Source organism: Panthera onca, chromosome D1, assembly GCF_046562875.1.
Source record: "Panthera onca isolate mPanOnc1 chromosome D1, mPanOnc1 haplotype 2, whole genome shotgun sequence".
NCBI classification, from domain to species: Eukaryota; Metazoa; Chordata; class Mammalia; order Carnivora; family Felidae; genus Panthera; species Panthera onca.
Window position 1 is genome coordinate 5,245,138 of NC_138348.1, and position 17,451 is coordinate 5,262,588.

The window sequence follows — 17,451 nt, forward strand, 5'->3', positions numbered from 1 at the left end:
CTCCTCATACTGTGTTTACCTTCACTCCATCCTGAGCGGACAGACACCACACTACTATAACTCCTTGGGGACAGGCCTACAGAGCAGCCCAAGTGGCCCCCTCAGCCCCCACTGTACTGGGCGCTGCCCATGCCTCAAGCTCTTTAAATGAATAATCTCTAAAGTTCCTAAAGGGCCATCGGGGTACGTTTTGCGGAGAAGGAGCCCGAAGCCCAGAAGGGCTCTGCGGAGTTGCTCAGCAGTGCCAGCAGGTCCGTGGTGGCACAAAGATGAGAGGCCACGTGCATCAGGCTCTTCCCATCCATACCCATCCATACCCGTGCCCCTGCCCATTTGCTGAGCATCCTCTGTACGCCGGGCTCTAGAGGTCCTCTTGGGTGTTGTCAGTGGTGAGAGATGAAGGAAGACCCACAGGCAAATATTACGCCACGTGGTGGTCGGTGGCAGGCCACATCAGGGTCAGAGGTCAAAGAATGCCAGGGGTGCTTAGAGAGGTTGATCAGGGAAGTTCCCTGACAGGGCGGCATTTGAGCAGACCTGAGCGAAGTACAGGAATGAGCCTTGCACCTCCGTGGTACTTGGGAGCGAGGGAGCAGCAAGCACGCTCCCGAAGGCAGGAGAGTTTGCAGCCTGGTCCTGGACCAGCACGGAGGCCGGCGCAGCCAGGGCAGAGGGAGCGAGGGCGGTGCCAGGGGAGTGCGAGGGGAAATGAGGCCAGAGAGGTGGCGGGCCGGTCCCACAGGGCCTCTCAGGCCTAGATAAGGAATCTGGATTTTATTCTGAGTGAGACAGGAAGACAGTGGTGGGTTTTGAGCCAATAAATGACACAATCAAGCTTATGTGTTGAAAACATGACTCTGGCGGTTGGCGGAGAACAGATTGTGGGGTTGGGGGAAAAAGAGGCGGCAAAACTGCTCAGGCTTTTGGGGTCGGCCTCGAGAGAGGTGACGGAGATTTGGACCAGGGTGGGGAGATCAGTCGGTTGTGGGCTTGAGAGAGAGAGGAGCGAAGGAGAACTCCAAAGGCCTCGGCCTGAGCGTCTGGAAAGCCAGAGTTCCCATGACTGAGATGGGGAAGGCTGTGTGAGGGGTGGGGGTGGGGGGTGCTGGGGAACCAAGAGTCCGCGCCTGAAGTGGGTGACGCCCCAGCGGAGCTGGGGAGTAGGCAGTGGATACGCCAGCCTGGAATTCTGGGGAGCTCTGGATCGGAGATGGAAATGAGGACGTTTCTTAGGTGGCATTTAAAGCCCTGAGCGTGGATAAAGTTACCTCGGTGACTGCAGAAAGAGACAAGAAGTGGTCCAAGGACAGGCCTGGGACTTCTATGCTTAGAGGCGAGGAAGGAGACTGTGGGCGGCAGGCCCGGGGGGCCTGGACAGAAGGCATTTCAGGGCCTCAGGCGCTTTGGAGAGGCTGGTACAATGAAGCCTGAGGGCCGAATGCTGGATTTGGCCATGCAGAGGTCACCAGAGACAAGAAGTTTCCACGACTGCCAGGTAAGAGTGTGCTGCAGTGGGCTCAGAGCGAGTGGCAGAAGTGGAAAGGGGAGCGTGCCAACTCTTTCAGGGAGTTTTACTGGAAAGGGGGCAGAGGAATACAGCGGTGACCAGTGGGACGTGGGATCAAAGGAGGGGTTTTGATGTGTCGTTTTGTCTTTTGCTTTAGAGAGAGTGACACCACAGCATGATCACCCAGTGAAGACAGTGAGCAAACGGGGAGGGTACTGATGCCGCAGGAGACAGAGACAGCAGTCATATGAGGCCTTTGTGAAAGCGACAAGGGCCAGGACGAGTACCCAGGGAGAGGCCGGCCTCAGGTAGGAGCATCCAGCGTGACAGGAAGGGAGGCCAAGGATGTGGGTGTAGATGCAGGTGGGAAGGTATAGTTATCAGTGGGAACATTCGAGAATCCAACGTTTGCTGAGAGCCTCACGTAGCTCGGAGGGGTCTGATGTTTACTAAGTGCCCTGCGTGCCATCTGCTGAGCTGAAAGCTGCACATTCCTTATCTAGTTGACTGGAGTGACTCAAAACACTCTCATTAGGTAAGTATGAGCCACAGTTGACAGATAAGGAGGCTGGAAAGAAAAGCAACTTACTCCATCAGTAAACCCCGCGGCCGGACTCACACCTGGGGCTGCCTTCCGCAGTGCGTTACCCAACACCCGCACCCCGCTGGGCCTGCGCCCTGGGTGCTGAGGGCGCTGTTGGAGAGATGAGATCTACCCATGTGGAAAGTTAAGAAAACAATATACAGGCTACTTTGGGGCAATTGGGAGTGGTATCGACACTGAGTCTTCAGGAAGGAGAGAGCTCTGCACTTAAAAGGACCCTCATTGTGGGGACCCTGAGCACACAGACAGCCACCTCCCGCTACATTGGCTGTCCCTGCCTCACTTTAGCACCTCACCCCTTCCGCTGCAGAATGAATGAAGACCCCCTACCGCAGCTGGGGGGTGGCCTGAGACACCTCCACTCTGAATATTCTTTTTAAAAAATGTTTGTTTGTTTATTTATTTTTGAGAGAGACAGAGAGAGAGACAGAATCCAAAGCAGGCTCCAGGCTCTGAGCTGTCAGCGCAGAGCCCGACGCGGAGCTGGAACTCACGAGCTGTGAGATCATGACCCGAGCCGAAGTCGGACGCTTAACTGACCGAGTCACCCAGGCGCCCCTGAGTATCCTTACTAGTTGCATCTGTTTTCTTCAAAACCTTCTGCCAGTCTTGCGTTCTACTCCATGATATTACTGAGGTAGCTGCTGTAGCATTACAAATGGGTGAACTCACTTGTCAAGTAAAACGACCCCTCCAGGAAGATGGGCCGAGAGTGGCCTGCGGCTGGCTCGACACGCCCAGCACCACCCAACCAGGCGGAGCAGCCCTGCAGGAAGTGGCAAAGAGACGTTCATCAGAAGCAAAATGGGAGGTCAGGGGCCCATGAAGGGTGAGTAAGAGGAGAGGGGCAGAGAAGAGCATTCTAGATTGAGGGACTGGGCTGAGAGCAAAGGTGACAAGGAGAGGCGGACGTGTGCGCCCAGGGGAGGGCGTGCAGATTGCAGCACTTGCTTGATGAGAATCGGTGCACTAAACAGCTAGCATTTCAGTGCCTACTCCATATCCAGACTGTTCTAAGTGCTGTTTATCCTCTCAGATGCTAAAATCTTTATAAAGAGACTTTGAGGAAGAGATTCAGGCACAGTGAGGTTAAGTACTTGCCCAAGGGTCACACAGCACGTAAGTGTCGGGAACGGAATCTGATGCCTGCACTCACGTCATGTGGGATAACGCCAGCAAGTAGGGCTGGGGCCAAACATAGGGCCTGGAGCCTGAGGTGAAGGAATCTGCACTTATCCACAGTGAAGACAGCGCCTGAAGGTTGTTGAGCAAGAGAAAAATAGGATAAAAATAATCATTCCGGAGAATCTGTCTGGCCAGGTAGGAAGAAAGACTCGCAGGGAAGAAAGTGCAGGCAGGGAGACCACAGTAGAAGCTATTAAATATTCAGGACATGGGTGCTGAGATGCTGGGCTAGCAGTCAGAATGCAAAGGACAGAGAGCAACAAGAGATGTTGCAAAGGCAGGTGGCAAGGCCTGCGTTTGGGAAGGGAGGAGTGGGGAGGAGGCGTCGAAGATGACTCAGGATTTGAGCACGGGTGCGTGAGAGAAGGCTGATGCCATGGGCAGAAGACTGGAATCTGGGAGGAGGAGCAAGCTCGACTTCACGCCTGTTCAGTTTAAGACGATGACAGGACTCCCAAAAGGAAACATCCAGTAGGCAGCGGCAACTTAGAGGTCAAGTCCAGTGGCGAGGTCAGGGAGAGGTGGCATCCAGGGCAGGGGGGATCGCCTGCACAGAAGCGACGGCTGAGCCCATGCGCATGGAGGGGTTCTCAGGGGGTGAAGAGAGACAGGGAGGTGGCGTGACGACAAGACCAAAGACGGCGCTCGGGAAATCCTCTCTAGAAGGTGGAAGACCAGCAAAGGAGAAGGGACAGTGGCCGAGCGGCAGGAGAGCCGAGGCAGAGCAGTGTCCGGGAGGTTCCCGAGAACTTCGCAAACGGCTGGTGTCACGCTGCCAGACGTCAAGGGAGAGATCATGAGGAGGAGATGCAAAGAGGAGGACGGCCCACCCTCTGCCCTCACATTTCCCATGTCCCTCTGTCCCCATTCTGCCGTCCCCAGCTGCCACAGTGACGACCAGTGCCACACCCACCGATGAAGGCCACACTGATTCATTCTCTAGTGACTCAGGTGTGGTGGCATTTTTCCACCCTCAAACTCAGACAAACGCACCGGTAACGTCAGGCTTAAGGAGCTAATTTGCCAAGAAACTCAAGTAAATCCGGGAAATGAACATGTCTCCGAAAGGGTCTAGAGGTGGAATGAGGCCACAGCAGTGGCAGCTTGACGTGGCTTGGGGTCAGCTCCACCTCCAGGACTTACGGGATCGTCAACACGACGGCCTGTGTTCTCCATAGTTCGTTCAGCCGAGTGCTACACTAGAAAACAACTCCGTGCCAGTCATGGCAGATGCGGACGGTTGGAGCTCCGGTGCCTCAGCTCCGAGGGCTTCCTGGTGGGAGAGGGGGGCCTGGAGCTAATGCGAACAGAGCCACGGGACAGGAGTGCACGCGGACTTCCCGAAGATGGCCCCGTAGCTAAGTATTTCAGAACGAGCAGGGAGGACGGAAGGTGGACAGGGTCCCGGGTCCTTCCTGAGCTCTGCTGTGGTCCTTAGTCTCTTGAAGGAAAAGGCACTTCCCAGAAACCTCCTCTGGGGCAGATGCCTCCACCTCGCGGAGAGGTTCTGCTGGCTTCCAGACCTGCAAGTCCTGCCCTTGACCACATGCCGTTTCTCGGGGCAGCCTTCCCCAAGAGGAGGAGTTAAGGATTTCTCTGTTTATATTTTATGAGGGCACGTCTCATTGCCACAATACATCTCACTGCCTCCGCTAGAGACTGCCTCATCCTGGTGCTGTGTGTCTAGCCCAGGGTTGGCTACGTAGTAGGTACTCATGCCTCCTGTTTGGGCTGTTGGTCCTGTCCAGCCTGTGAGGATTGTTTATGTGTCGGACGAATGAAATCTGGTCCCTGTCTAAGTTGTTTCTCCTGGGGGTTGTGTGGCCTTGATGGCAGGAGCCGTCTTTTTTCTAGAGCCTGCTCAGCACGGAGGGCATCAGAGCTGTCAAACTTCAGAAGCTGTCAAAGCGGGCTCTGTTTCACTTCCCGTTTCGAAGCCTGTGCCTCCACTGGGCCTGCCCACAGAGCGCTCATCCGAGGTCCGCTTAGGTGCAGGGCAGAGATGATCATCCCATACAGAGTGCAAAGGGCCATCTGGCTCCACCCCCCCCCCCCCCCCGCCGCCCACATGCTCTCAGGGGGATGGCAGCCCAGGATCCTCCCCCACAGTCCCACCCTGCTGGGATGTAAACTGGTACAGCTCCAAGGACGCCAAATGGGCACTATTTGTCAAAATTACAAATGCACATATCCCTTTTGGTCCACATCTAGAAATTTATCCTACCGACACACTTGTATGTCTGAAAGAACATACATAAGGCTATTTCTTATCTTACCATTTGTAATAGCAAAGACTATAAACAGCCTAAATGTCTATCACTAAGGTACCGGTAAAGTAAGTTACAGTATACAAAGGACACTGTACTGTGAAAAAGTTCAAGCAAGCTCTGCATGTTTTGGTGTAGAATAGAATGAGATCTAAAATATATGTGAAGAGGGGCGCCCGGGTGGCGCGGTCGGTTAAGCGTCTGACTTCAGCTCAGGCCACGATCTCGCGGTCCGTGAGTTCGAGCCCCGCGTCGGGCTCTGGGCTGACGGTTCGGAGCCTGGAGCCTGCTTCCGATTCTGTGTCTGCCCCTCCCCCACTCATGCTCTGTCTCTCTCTGTCTCAAAAATAAGTAAACTTAAAAAAAAAAGCTGCTGAGGATTCAAATCAATTAAAAAAATAATAAAATATATGTGAAGAAGGTAAAATGGGGAAAAAAAGGATTTATAGAACAGGCTACTATTTGGGTAAAGATGTGTGTATTCACTTGTATTGTGCATAAATATCTCTGAAAGGACACCTAGGAAATTGATGCCATTAGTTACCTTTGAGAGGAAGGTAATTTGGTGGGTTGGAAATAGGGAATGAAGGGAAATCTTCATTGACAGTACTTTTGGATTTTGAACTCTGCAGCTGTCTTACCTATTTAATCAATCAATAAGAAAAAAATCTCGGGGCGCCTGGGTGGCTCAGTTGGTTGAGCACCCAATTCTTGATCTTGGCTCAGATCTGATAGTTTGTGAGTTCGAGCCCTGCATTGGGCTCTGCACTGATAGTGCGGAGACTGCTTGGGATTCTGTCTCTCCCTCTCTCTGCCCCTTTCCCACTTGCACTCTTTCTCTCAAATAAATACGCTTAAAAAAAAAAAAAGGAAGGAAAAAAAAGTCTTACCATGTTCGTGCCTACATATTTAACAAATAGTATAAATACTAGAGGGGCGCCTGGGTGGCTCAGTCAGTTAAGCATCCAACTTCAGCTCAGGTCATGATCTCACGGTTCCGATCGTGGATCTGAGCCACGCATCGGGCTCTGTGCTGACAGCTCAGAGCCTGGAGCCTGATTTGGATTCTGTGTCTCCCTCCCTCTCTCCCCCTCCCCCTCCTCAATGATAAACAAACATTAAAAAAAAAATACTAGAGACAATTCTACTAGGGTAAAGGGGGCATTGTGTCATGCATTGCAATGGCTCTGTGGATATCTCTGGACTCATAAAGCTGTACTCTTACTACGTCCCACGGGGAGAGAAGGGTCTTCTACCTGTTCTGGGGGGGAGGGGGAGTGTTGGCAGGGGGGGAGACCCGTCTCCTCTTCTTTTTCACTAGCTCCCAGCCAGGCGTCTGGCACTACCCACACTGGGACATGAGTCAACTGTCATGGTGACCGGTTTCACAACAGTCCCAACATGATGAGTCCGGTAGAGGTCCGACCAGTTTTTTCCTTTACTCATTTAACAAGTACAGGGCAGGGGCACCTGTTAGTGTGAGCAGTATGTGAAGTCCGCACCTTGGGTTCTGAGCCTTAAAGAGTTTCTAGTCTACCCTTAAATATATGACAAGATGCCCACTTTTTTTTTTTTTTTTTTTTTTTTCTGAGAGAGAGAGAGAGAGAAAGAGCTAGCAGGGGAGAGGCAGATAAAGAGGGAGACAGAGAATCCCAAGCAGGCTCCGCACTGCAAGCGCAGAGCCGGATGTGGGGCTCGAACCCACGAACTGCGAAATCATGACCCGAGCCAAAGTCAGACGCTTAACCTACTACTGAGCCACCCAGGCATCCCAAGATTCCCACCTTTAAATAAGATTGGCAAAAACTAAAAAACTTGGACAGTATATCTCAGTTGGCAAGCTGAGGGGAAACTTGTAAGAGCATAAAATTGGCCCAGCCTCCCAGAGAGAGGAATTTGGTGGTGCCAATGAGACAGAATGGCATTTACCCTCTGACCCAGAAATGCTATTTCTAGGAATTTCTCCCGAAGATTCACTTCCACAGACCTATAGCAACGTATGCACAAGCTTATTCACTGTGGCATTATTTGTAATGGCAGAATGTTGGAAAGCACCCACGTTCCATGGAAGCTGATTAAATAAACCCATCAGTGCAATACTGTGTAGCTATTAAAAAAAAAAAAAAAAGATTTTCATTAGCTGATACAGAGTGATTTCCATGATAAATTGCCAAATATGTAGTATGCTACCTTTGTGTAAGAAAGAAGGGAAAATAAGAAAATAAGATATCTATCTGAAAAAAGAAACACAGGAGGAGTAAACCAGAAATGAATGGTAACATAATTGTACAGAAAAAAATAACACAAGAATTCAAATGAATGTTCAATACAGTTCATGGACTTCCTAAGGACTACAAAAAAAAAACCAAAAAACACTTGAGCTTTACTTAATTGGTTTGTTGTTGATAATATCAGCGTAGGAATTCTAAAACTGTTGTTTTTGTATGAAAGATACAAAAAAATGAATAAATATATAGATGTTGGATATCAGAGATTACACTGTGAAAAAAAGGGAGATAAAAAATATGGACTGAAGGAAGGTGAGGAAAAATCCAGAAATGTCAGATCTGAACTGGAGATAACAGTATGCAGAATTTTGTTGTTGTTGTCGCTGTTAAGTAAGCTCTACACCCAATGTGGGGCTTAAAATCATGACTCCGAGATCAAGAATTGGGACCTCTACCTCCTGAGCCAGCCAGGCGCCCCTAGAATTCATAAATTTTTTTCACTTTATTGAAATATAATTTATCTACAGGTTTTAAGCATATAGTTTTGGCAAATGTATACACTGGGGTAACCATCAACCCAATTAAGATCTAGAATATTGGATCAGCCTGAAAGTTTCCTTACTCTCCTTTGCTCTCTTTCACCCTTTTGTTCTTGATAATTGGTAATTTGCATTTTCCCTCTTTTTTTTCTTAATCCATCTTGCTAACGGTTTATCAATGTCACTGATTTTTTTCAAAGAACCAACTTTTGGTTTTGCTAACTTTCTCTGTTCTTTATGTATTTCCATTTCACTAATTCCTGCTCTCATTACTCATTTTTGGGGATTTAACTTGTTTTTTGTTTTTTTTTTTTTTTTTGCTTATTTTATTTTGCTCTTTGTTTCGACTTTTTGACTATAGGACTAATGCATCTATAAACATTTGTGTACTGGTTTTTGTATAAATATATGTTTTCAGTTCTCTTGGGTATATATTTAGGAGTAGAATTGCTGGGTCATATGGTAAAAATATTTAACTTTTGGGAAAACCTGCCAAACTTCTTCCAGCTTCTTAGGGTAGAATCATAGAATACTGATTTTAAAGCTTTGTCTTTTTCGGATTTAAAGCTCTCAATTTCCCTCTAAAGCACTTCTCTCAGCTACACTACACAAATTCTGATACGCTGTGCTTTTGTTCAGTTTGAGATATTTTGCCTTCATTGTGTTTTCTTCCTTGACTCATGAATCATATATATATATATATATATATATATATATATATATATATATATACATGTTTTGTTTTAAGATTTTATTTTTAAGTAATCTCTACACAAGGTGGGGCCTGAACTCATGACCCAGAGAACAAGAGTTGCAGGTCCCACCAACTGAGCCAACCAGGCACCCCTAGAAATATATTCTTTAATTTTTAAACATTTGGGGGTTTCCAGATATATTATTATTTCTTTCTGATTTAAGAGAGCATATTCTGTGAGATTTTCATCTTTCGCAGTTTGTTTCGTGCCGAGGATACGATCTATTTCAGGGAGCGCTCTATGCGTGCCTCCAAACACTGCGGTCCTGCAATATCATGGGATAGAGTTCCCGCAGATACATACCATGTCGGCTCCGTCAAGTTGGTCGTCCCGCTCACACTTTCTATGTCCTATTGCTTTTTTTGTCTAGTTAATCACTTATCAATTACCAACGAAGAGTTTTCCAATCTCTGTGATTACGCATTTGCCTTTTTTTCCCCTTAGTTCTGTCAGTTTTTACTTCAGTTTTTTTGTAGCTCTGCTATCAGGTGCATATCCATTTAGGGTTACAGCTTTCTGTTCAGTGGGTCCTTTTCGGATTACGAAATGCCTCTCTTTATCTCTAATTCTCCTTGTCTGGACGTTAACCTGGCCTGATACGAATGTAGCTGTACCAGCTTCGTGTGCTTTCTAAGTGCCTAGCGTATCTGTTTTCATCCTTTTACTTTCCGTGTCTGTAGAGAAATTCTCTCTCTTTTACCTATTATATAGTGGGGTCTTGACAAGCTCTGTGTTTTAACTGGAATATTTACATTTACTGGAATTATTCATACAGCTGGGTTTAGGTCTAGGTTTAGTCTGTGTTAGTCTGGGTTTAGTCTGCTGGGGCCACCGTAACAAAGTACCACAGATTGGGTGGCTTCAACAACAGAGATTTCTTTTCTCACAGTTTTGGAAGCTAGAAGTCTGAGATCAAGGCGTTGACAGAACTGGTTCCTTCTGAGGGCTGTGAGAGAAGGATCTGTTCCAGGCCTCTCTCCTTGTCTGGTCGACGGCTGACTTCTCCCTGCGTCTTCACGTTCTTTTCCTTCTGTATGTGTCTGTACCCGAATCTCTTCTTGTAAGGACACCAGTCACACTGGATTAGGGTCCAGCCGAATGACCTCATTTTAACTTAGTATCTCTGCAGGGGCTCTAGCTCCAAACACAGTTGCATTCTGAGGTGCTGGAAGTGAGGATTTCATCATATGAATTTGGAGAAACAGAGCAAGGTCTGTCACCTTGCTGCTTTTTTTCTATGTGTCCTTTAATTCCTCAGTTCATCTCTTCCTGCCTTCTTCTGAGGAACTGAATATAATTAATACCATATTTACATATTATAATTCAATAGTCAGGATTTAAATATCATTAATATTATATTTTACTTCCTTTTTTGCTTTTTAGCTAGATCTCTTTTTATTATTTTTTAATGGTTGCCTTAGAAATTATAGTATGTAGGGGCGCCTGGGTGGCTCAGTAGGTTGAGCATCCGACTTCGGCTCAGGTCATGATCTCACAGTTCGTGAGTTCGAGCCCCGCGTCGGGCTCTGTGCTGACAGCTCAGAGCCTGGAGCCTGCTTTGGATTCTGTGTCTCCTTCTCTCTCTGTCCCTCCCCAGCTTGTGCTCACTCACTCGCTCTCTCTCTCAAAAATAAATATAAAAGAAAAAGAAATTATAGTACACATCACTAGTTGATCACAATCTACTTGAACTTCACATTTCACAGATATTAGAGCCTTACAACAATATAAGTTTATTTGCTCTCCCATTATTTCTACTATTATATTTTATTCCTCCATAGGTCATAAACTGTATCTTATGATAATATTACTTTTGCTGTAAATAGATCCTGGTCGTTTGTGGAAATTGAGAAAACAAAAAAGTAATGCTTTTAAATTTACCCACCTTTTACCATTTCTGTGGTGCTTCATTCCTTCCTATGGGTCCAAGTTCCCAAATTTCCTTTCAGACTGAAGAACGCCCTTTAGCATTTCTCGGAGCGCAGGCCTGCCGGCAGCAAAGTCTCTTCTCTGTCGCTCTTTTCCTTTTGAAGTTGTATGTATGTGTGTATGTATGTACATGTTTATTTATTTACTTATTTTGAGAGAGGGAGAGAGTGGGGAAGGGGCAGAAAGAGAGGGAGAGAGACTCCCAAGCAGGCTCCACGCTGCCAGCACAGAGCCCAGTGCAGGTTTTGAACTCACAAACCACGAGATCGTGACCTGAGCCCAAATCAGGAGTCGGCTGCTTCACTGACCGAGCCACCCGGGAGCCCCATCCTCTATCATTTTTCATAAAATGTCTTTACCTGTCTCTCCTACTGCAAGATATTTTCATTGGCTACAGAATTCTAGATTCTCTTCTTTGTCAGCACTTCAGAGTGTGAGCTCACTGTCTCTGTCCTCCACTCTTCCACATCACTGTTCCCCGATATGGAACCTACCTGCTTTCAAAATGTTTTCTTTACCTCTGGTTTTCAGCACTTGGACTATGACATGCTTACTCCAGGTGTGATTTTCCTTTGCTCATCCTGTTTGTGGCTTGCCAAGCTTCTTGAATCTGTAAGTGAATGTCTCTCATCAAATTTCACATTTTTTTTTTCTTACCATTATGTCTTCAAATACATATATTTTTCTGTCCCATCCTCTCTCTCCTCCCTTTCTGGAACTCCAGACACATACGTTAGACTGCTTGAGATGGTCCTATAGATCGCTTGGGCATTGTTAATTTCTATTCGGTCCTTTTGTTTCTGATTTTCAGATGAGATCATTTCTCCAGACTTGTCCTTAAACTCACAGCCTATTCTTCTTCCAAGCCTTCTTCAATCTTTTGGTAAGCCACTCCAATGGATTTTCAATCTATTCGGTTCTTTACAGTTGTATTTTTTTAATGTTTATTTATTTTGAGAGAGAGAGAGAGAGAGAATCAGAGAGAGAAGGAGACATCTCTGAAGAAGCAGGCTCTGAGCTGTCATGTCAGCACAGAGCCTGACGCGGGGCTTGAACTCAAGGACTGCGAGATCATGACCTGAGCCAAACTTGGACGCTTAACCCACTGAGCCACGCAGGGGCCCCAATTCTTTACAGTTTTAATTACTCTGTTAAGACTCCCAATTAAGACCACTATATTTTCCTTCAAGTCCTTAGTCATATTTATAGTAACTACTTTGCAGTCCTTGTACGCTAATTTCAACATTGGTATCATCTCATGATTATGTTTCCGCTGACTTTTTTTCTTTTTTTTTCTTTAAGTTTATTTATTCATTTTGAGAAGGACAGTGCAGAGAGAGAGAGAGAGAGAGAGAGAGAGAGAGAGAGGAAGAGAGAGAGAATCCCAAGCAAATTCCACACGATCAGTGCAGATCTCAACGTGTGGCTTGATCTCATGAATCATTAGATCATGACCAGAGCTGAAATCAAGAGCTGGGTGCTTAACTGACTGAGCCGCCCAGGTGCCTCAGAATAATAGATTATACAAAACACATAATAAATGTAGAAGGAATGATATAATTTAAAAACACACAATGAAATAATAATTTAGGCCAAGATACTAAAACCAATGATTGACAGATTGTTGGGGACAGGATATTCACACAACTTCACCTTACCACACAGCTCATGACTACAAAGGGAAAGGGTTCCTGGACAATGGAAAGATCTAGCAGATGGCATCTTAACCAGCAACCAAATTCAACATCAGCAATAATGAGATCGGGCAACATTAAATGGTTGAAGTAATGAAACAGAGAGAACTTACTGCTCATACAGTATTCTTGCAGAAAGGTTTAATCTGACTCTAACTGCAAGGAAACATTCAGGCAAATTCAAATTGGAGGATATTCTATAAGACAACTGGGCTGGATTCTGCAAAAATGGCAGTGTCATGAAAAACAAATAGGAAGGAACACTATTCTAGATCAAAGAAGAATCAAGAGACATGACAACTAAACGCAGACTGTGATCCCTGATTGGATCTTGAAACTTTTTTTTTTTTTAAGCTGTAATGGAAAATTTAGGGCTATTTGGGGAAATATAATTATGGTAGGCAATCTAGATAATAATACTGCATCATCGTGAAATTTCTTGGCCGCTGTGAAAACAGTTTGGCGACTCCTCAGGAAGCTGAACACAGACTTCACCATATGATCTAGCAACCCTACTTCTAGGTACGCGCTAAAGAATCAAAGCAGGGACTCAAACAGATGTTTGTGCAGCCGTGTTCACGGCATCATCCAGAGTGGCCAGAAGATGGGAACAACCCCTATGTCCATCAACAGGTGAAAGCCTAAGCAAAATGTCGTCTATCCATGCAGCACGTTATTCGGCCTTAAAAAGGAATGACATTCTGACCCATGCTAGAAAAATAGATGAATCTTGAAGATATTAGGCTAAGGGTCATAAGCCACACATAAAATGCCTATTGACTGATTCCACTTGCATGAGGTGGATGAGCAAATGCATGGAGATAGAAAGCAGAATAGAGATTGCCAGGGTGGATGGGATGTTTAATGAAAAAGTTCTGGAAATGGCTAGTGAGGAGGGTTGCACGACATAATGAATGTAGTTAATGCCACAGGCCGTGGAGGAGGCCCACCAAATGAAGAAATGAGCTGCACAGCCGTGTGTACTGCTGGGATAGACAGGCAGCTGCTGTTCTGGACACTTCCGCCCAGTTCCAAGCCTTCCCGGGCCACATAACTTATGGAGGGGGTACGTATAATAAGCTCTGTCTCCCCGGCCTTTAGGGGCACCCTCCTTCACCCAATCTGTCGCTCTCCCCCACGATTATGTCTGACTTGAGCGAGGCCAGCATGTGGCCCTTGCTTTTATCCGGGTCTTCTTCCACCCGCCCCTTTCTGCCACACCCCCCTCTCCATCTTCACCCCCGAGGCTCGCCGAGCTTCTGCGGGTCGCGCCAGTGGGGTGGAGTGTGGCATCTGTACCCAGGCCAGGGAAGCTCACCGGGCAAACTTCCCCAACTCGCCTCCCCACCCAGTGGGAGGACAGCTTTGTATTCTCGGTTCTCCAACCCAGACCCAGAATCCCCTCTGGTGTGCCAGCGGTCCAGGCAGCTGCAGAGCAGGAGAAGGGGCAGCGGCTCCCTGATGCGACATGCCGCCATGGGAACAAGTCAGAGTCTAGTGCGGGTACGAGAGTGAGACTCTGGCCAAATGTGTCTGAGAACAGCTGGGCCAGGCTGGAAAACTGAGGCAAAGGGGTAGGAAATTCTGACTGAAATGAGAAGGAAGGGGCGTACGGGTCTGCTTTCAGGTCAGCCTACGACTACGGCCCTGCCGGTAGGCAGATGGCACCCCTTCGGTGACAGCCGAGGGAGCGGAAAGATCGCCGGTCTCAATGCCACCGTCTGGCTCTTTGGTCTATAACCCCAAAACTCAGATCTCTCAGGTGGAAAAGTCAAGGTCATGATGTAAGACCTTCTGGCCGTTGTGAATTGTAAAGGACCGGCACGCCCCTGAAGCAGGCTGACGTAGGCCTCCGGGGCAGGCACTCGGCTGTGGTGACCTCCTCTCAGACGCCAGGCCTGGAGTTGCCAAAGCTTCGCGTGGCACTTGGCTACTCGGGAATCCCGATGCCCAGTGGGCACTTACCCGCAGCCAGTGGAGTGGGAGCAAAATGGACGAGCAGGACTCCAGAGTGGACGTGCGGGCTGCCGGGAAGATGAAAGAACAGCCGGTTCTGGGTCCCTCCAGAAGAGTCCGGCGCCATCCCCCATCTAGGGACAAAACAGTCCATCAGTCGTGCCCCATCCCTTCTTTGGTTGAACCCACTTAACCCTCCCCCAGTTTCTTCAATCCGAGGATGATTTCACGCTCTGTGAGCAACAAAAGGACCCCAGAGGGGAGCCTAAACAGGACCTGGGAGGGTCTGCCCTGTCCTCAAGCCACTCTCCTCTCAATATTCTCTGCTTTGCCGTCCTCAGGCGACACCTCTGTCCCAAGTGCTGAGGTGGTTCTCCCTTTCCCGGGTCTTTGGACAGCTGTTCTAGGTGGTCCCCTTCAGGGCTACAAGGGCACGGCCCTGAAGTCAGCCTGAAGATGGCGCCACCGAAGCCAACTTCCTTCCTCTGCGGGGGCTACAGGCCTTGGCAATCTGTTGGCATGGGGGACACAGTTTCCGCTCCCAGGTGGGTCACAGACGGGAGAGACATTTCTCTGGGGAGGAGTGGGCCGCAGACAGAGGAGAGCCAAGAACAGCCACAAATGCCACGAGACCAAAGTATCCATCACTGGCCCTCGAGACTGCTTCATAATCCTGCGCTGTAGTTTCCTCCCCTTGTGGTAGTTCAGCTCACTTCCGGGGAAGGAGGCTCACGAACCCTCCGACCCATCCACAGACCCTATTCACTTGACTCCTAGTCACTGCACTAGACATGCCAATGATATGGCCCCCCAAACGCCTGCCGATCACATTCTTCCCTTCCCGGGGTGTCTGTAAGACAGCGTGTAGGCTTAGCACAAGGGTCTCAGGATAAGACCTTGTCTCGCCAAGACTCAGAGCCCCGGTTCCTCCACTAATATTTCCTACACGTGTGTGCTGTGCTGGCAGTAAAACACTGACCAAAATCCAGTCCCTGCTCTCTAAGAGTTCACATCTAGATGGGGCTCCAGACGTTTCTCCCCCATTCTCGGGGCTGCTGGGGGTGGGGAGTGCCCACAGTGTCTTTTCCCCACTCCCTGGCACATCCACATTGTCTACATCCCTCAAGGCCCCGCTGAAATGCCGTCTGCTCCTTGCTGCTCTCAGGACACAGCCACTTAGCAGTGGTGTCTCCGGCCTCTGAATGTCCTCAGCAGACACCTGTATCTCTCTCATGATGTGTCACGTTCCTCTTGTGTTACGTGTTTGGGGTGCATAGTCGATCTTCCCTCCAGACTCTGTTTTCTTGAGGGCAAAGATCATCTCACACATCTCTGGCTCCTTCAGACCACACCACACAGTATCAGGTACATAATCCGTGGTCAAAAACTATTCGTACAACGCAGCTTCCTCATACAGATGCTCGTTGGATGAATGAGAACTTGTTTGTGAAGCCACTGGGAGTTCCCAGATTTAATAAATAATACATTTTATCACTAACTTAAAATTGCTTGTTGGGATTTTTCCCAATGAATACAGAGTTAGAACTCAATGCGAGTAGTATACGATTCTTACGTATTCCTTATAATTGTGTGTGTATCCATCTGGTCTTATGTAAATGGTATATAAATATTATAATTCAATATTCTGCGGTTTCTGCATCATAGCATGTAAGTGCTCACATCTTGCTTTTTTTGGTAATGTTTATTTTTGAGAGAGACAGAGCATGAGCGGGGGATGGGCAGAGAGAGAGGGAGACGGAATCTGAAGCAGGTTCCAGGCTCTGAGCTGTCAGCACAGAGCCTGATTGGGGGGGGGGGGGGGGCTCAAACTCACAGACCGAGAGGTCATGACCTGAGCCGAAGTCCGACGCTCAACCGACTGAGCCACCCAGGCGCCCCGGAATGTTCTTTAAAGTATCGGAAATGATGGCTGGGACTTGGGACAACGCTCACTAGGTGCAGGCCTAGGGCTAAAAACTTATGTGCATTATCTCATTTAACCTTCAAACACTTGAGGTGACAGTATGATTACCCCTGGTTTTGCAACTGATGAAACCGAGGCTCAAGAGATGTGATAACTTTGTCCAAAACCACACACCCAAGTTTCTCTGCCTCCAGATCCTGAGCTGAGACTGTCGCTCAAAACCATCCAGCTCCCCGTGTCTGGCACGCGGGGCGCACTGTGGGGGTAATGATCCCATATTCTCTAGAAGAGACCATAAAGATCATCTGCTTCAACCTCGTCACTTTGCAATAGAGGAAAACGGTCTCAGAGAGATAAAGGGACTTGTCCCCCCACCCCCACCCCCGCGTGGCACGGAGCCAGAGGCTGCTCTGCAACGGGATCGCAAGGTGCCCTAGAATTCCGGCCCAAGCCCCACTTGACGGAGGAGGAACTGAAGCCACGTTTGGTGAGCCCCGGGTCCCGGACCCATGAGACTCAACCCCGGGGGCGCTCCCTGCCTTGCCCGGCCGGCGCCCCTCCACGCTCACCTGCGGCGCCACCCATCCCGCGGGCTGCCGCGCCCGACCCGCGCCCCGGTAGTACCTGTCTGCGGCGCGCAGGCTTTCGGCCGGGGACAGGGCGCTGGCGCGGAGCGAGGCGGGCTGCGCGGGTCAGAGCCGGACGGACGCTGGCCTCGCCAACCCGGGCCTCCCCGGGCCCCTCCGCCTCAAACTCCCAGGCCCAGGAAGCGCGCGGACCGCCGGACGCCGAGAATTTGGCAGCGCTGGTCCCGGGAGGCAGAGCCGCCTGGCCTCCTCCCCTCAAGCCCCCTATTCTGCCCC

At 48.7% G+C, this 17,451-nt stretch overlaps 1 protein-coding gene across 4 annotated transcripts; it reads right to left on the reverse strand.

The window, feature by feature from the left end:
* Positions 1 to 1,361: 1,361 nt before the first annotated feature.
* LOC132662076 (uncharacterized) lies at positions 1,362 to 17,440 on the reverse strand. Of its 4 annotated transcripts, XR_009602508.3 has the most exons (6): positions 17,213 to 17,440; positions 16,763 to 16,870; positions 14,674 to 14,798; positions 9,700 to 11,624; positions 6,333 to 9,645; positions 1,362 to 5,768 (listed from the first exon to the last, which is right to left on the reverse strand). XR_009602508.3 is itself a non-coding variant. In XM_078433725.2 (5 exons), the coding sequence occupies exons 1-4, from the start codon at positions 17,171 to 17,173 to the stop codon at positions 4,480 to 4,482; spliced, it is 339 nt and encodes a 112-aa protein (XP_078289851.1). In that variant the 5' UTR covers positions 17,174 to 17,440; the 3' UTR covers positions 1,362 to 3,365; positions 4,440 to 4,479. The 4 variants fall into 4 exon arrangements, 2 of the variants coding, with proteins under 2 accessions (XP_078289851.1, XP_078289850.1); XR_013550278.2 differs by lacking the exon at positions 16,763 to 16,870; XM_078433725.2 differs by lacking the exons at positions 6,333 to 9,645; positions 9,700 to 11,624 and having other exon boundaries at positions 1,362 to 3,365; positions 4,440 to 4,569; positions 17,158 to 17,440.
* Between the last annotated feature and the right edge of the window lie 11 nt (positions 17,441 to 17,451).

Excerpts from the sequence above, each read along its gene's own strand:
- LOC132662076 (XM_078433725.2), bottom strand. Across the intron at positions 14,799-16,762 it reads CTGGAGGCAGAGAAACTTGG|ATGGGGGATGGCGCCGGACT; the intron begins GTGTGTGGTTTT and ends TTTTGTCCCTAG. Across the intron at positions 4,570-14,673 it reads TCCCACTCCACTGGCTGCGG|GAAGCCCTCGGAGCTGAGGC; the intron begins GTAAGTGCCCAC and ends CTCTCCCACCAG.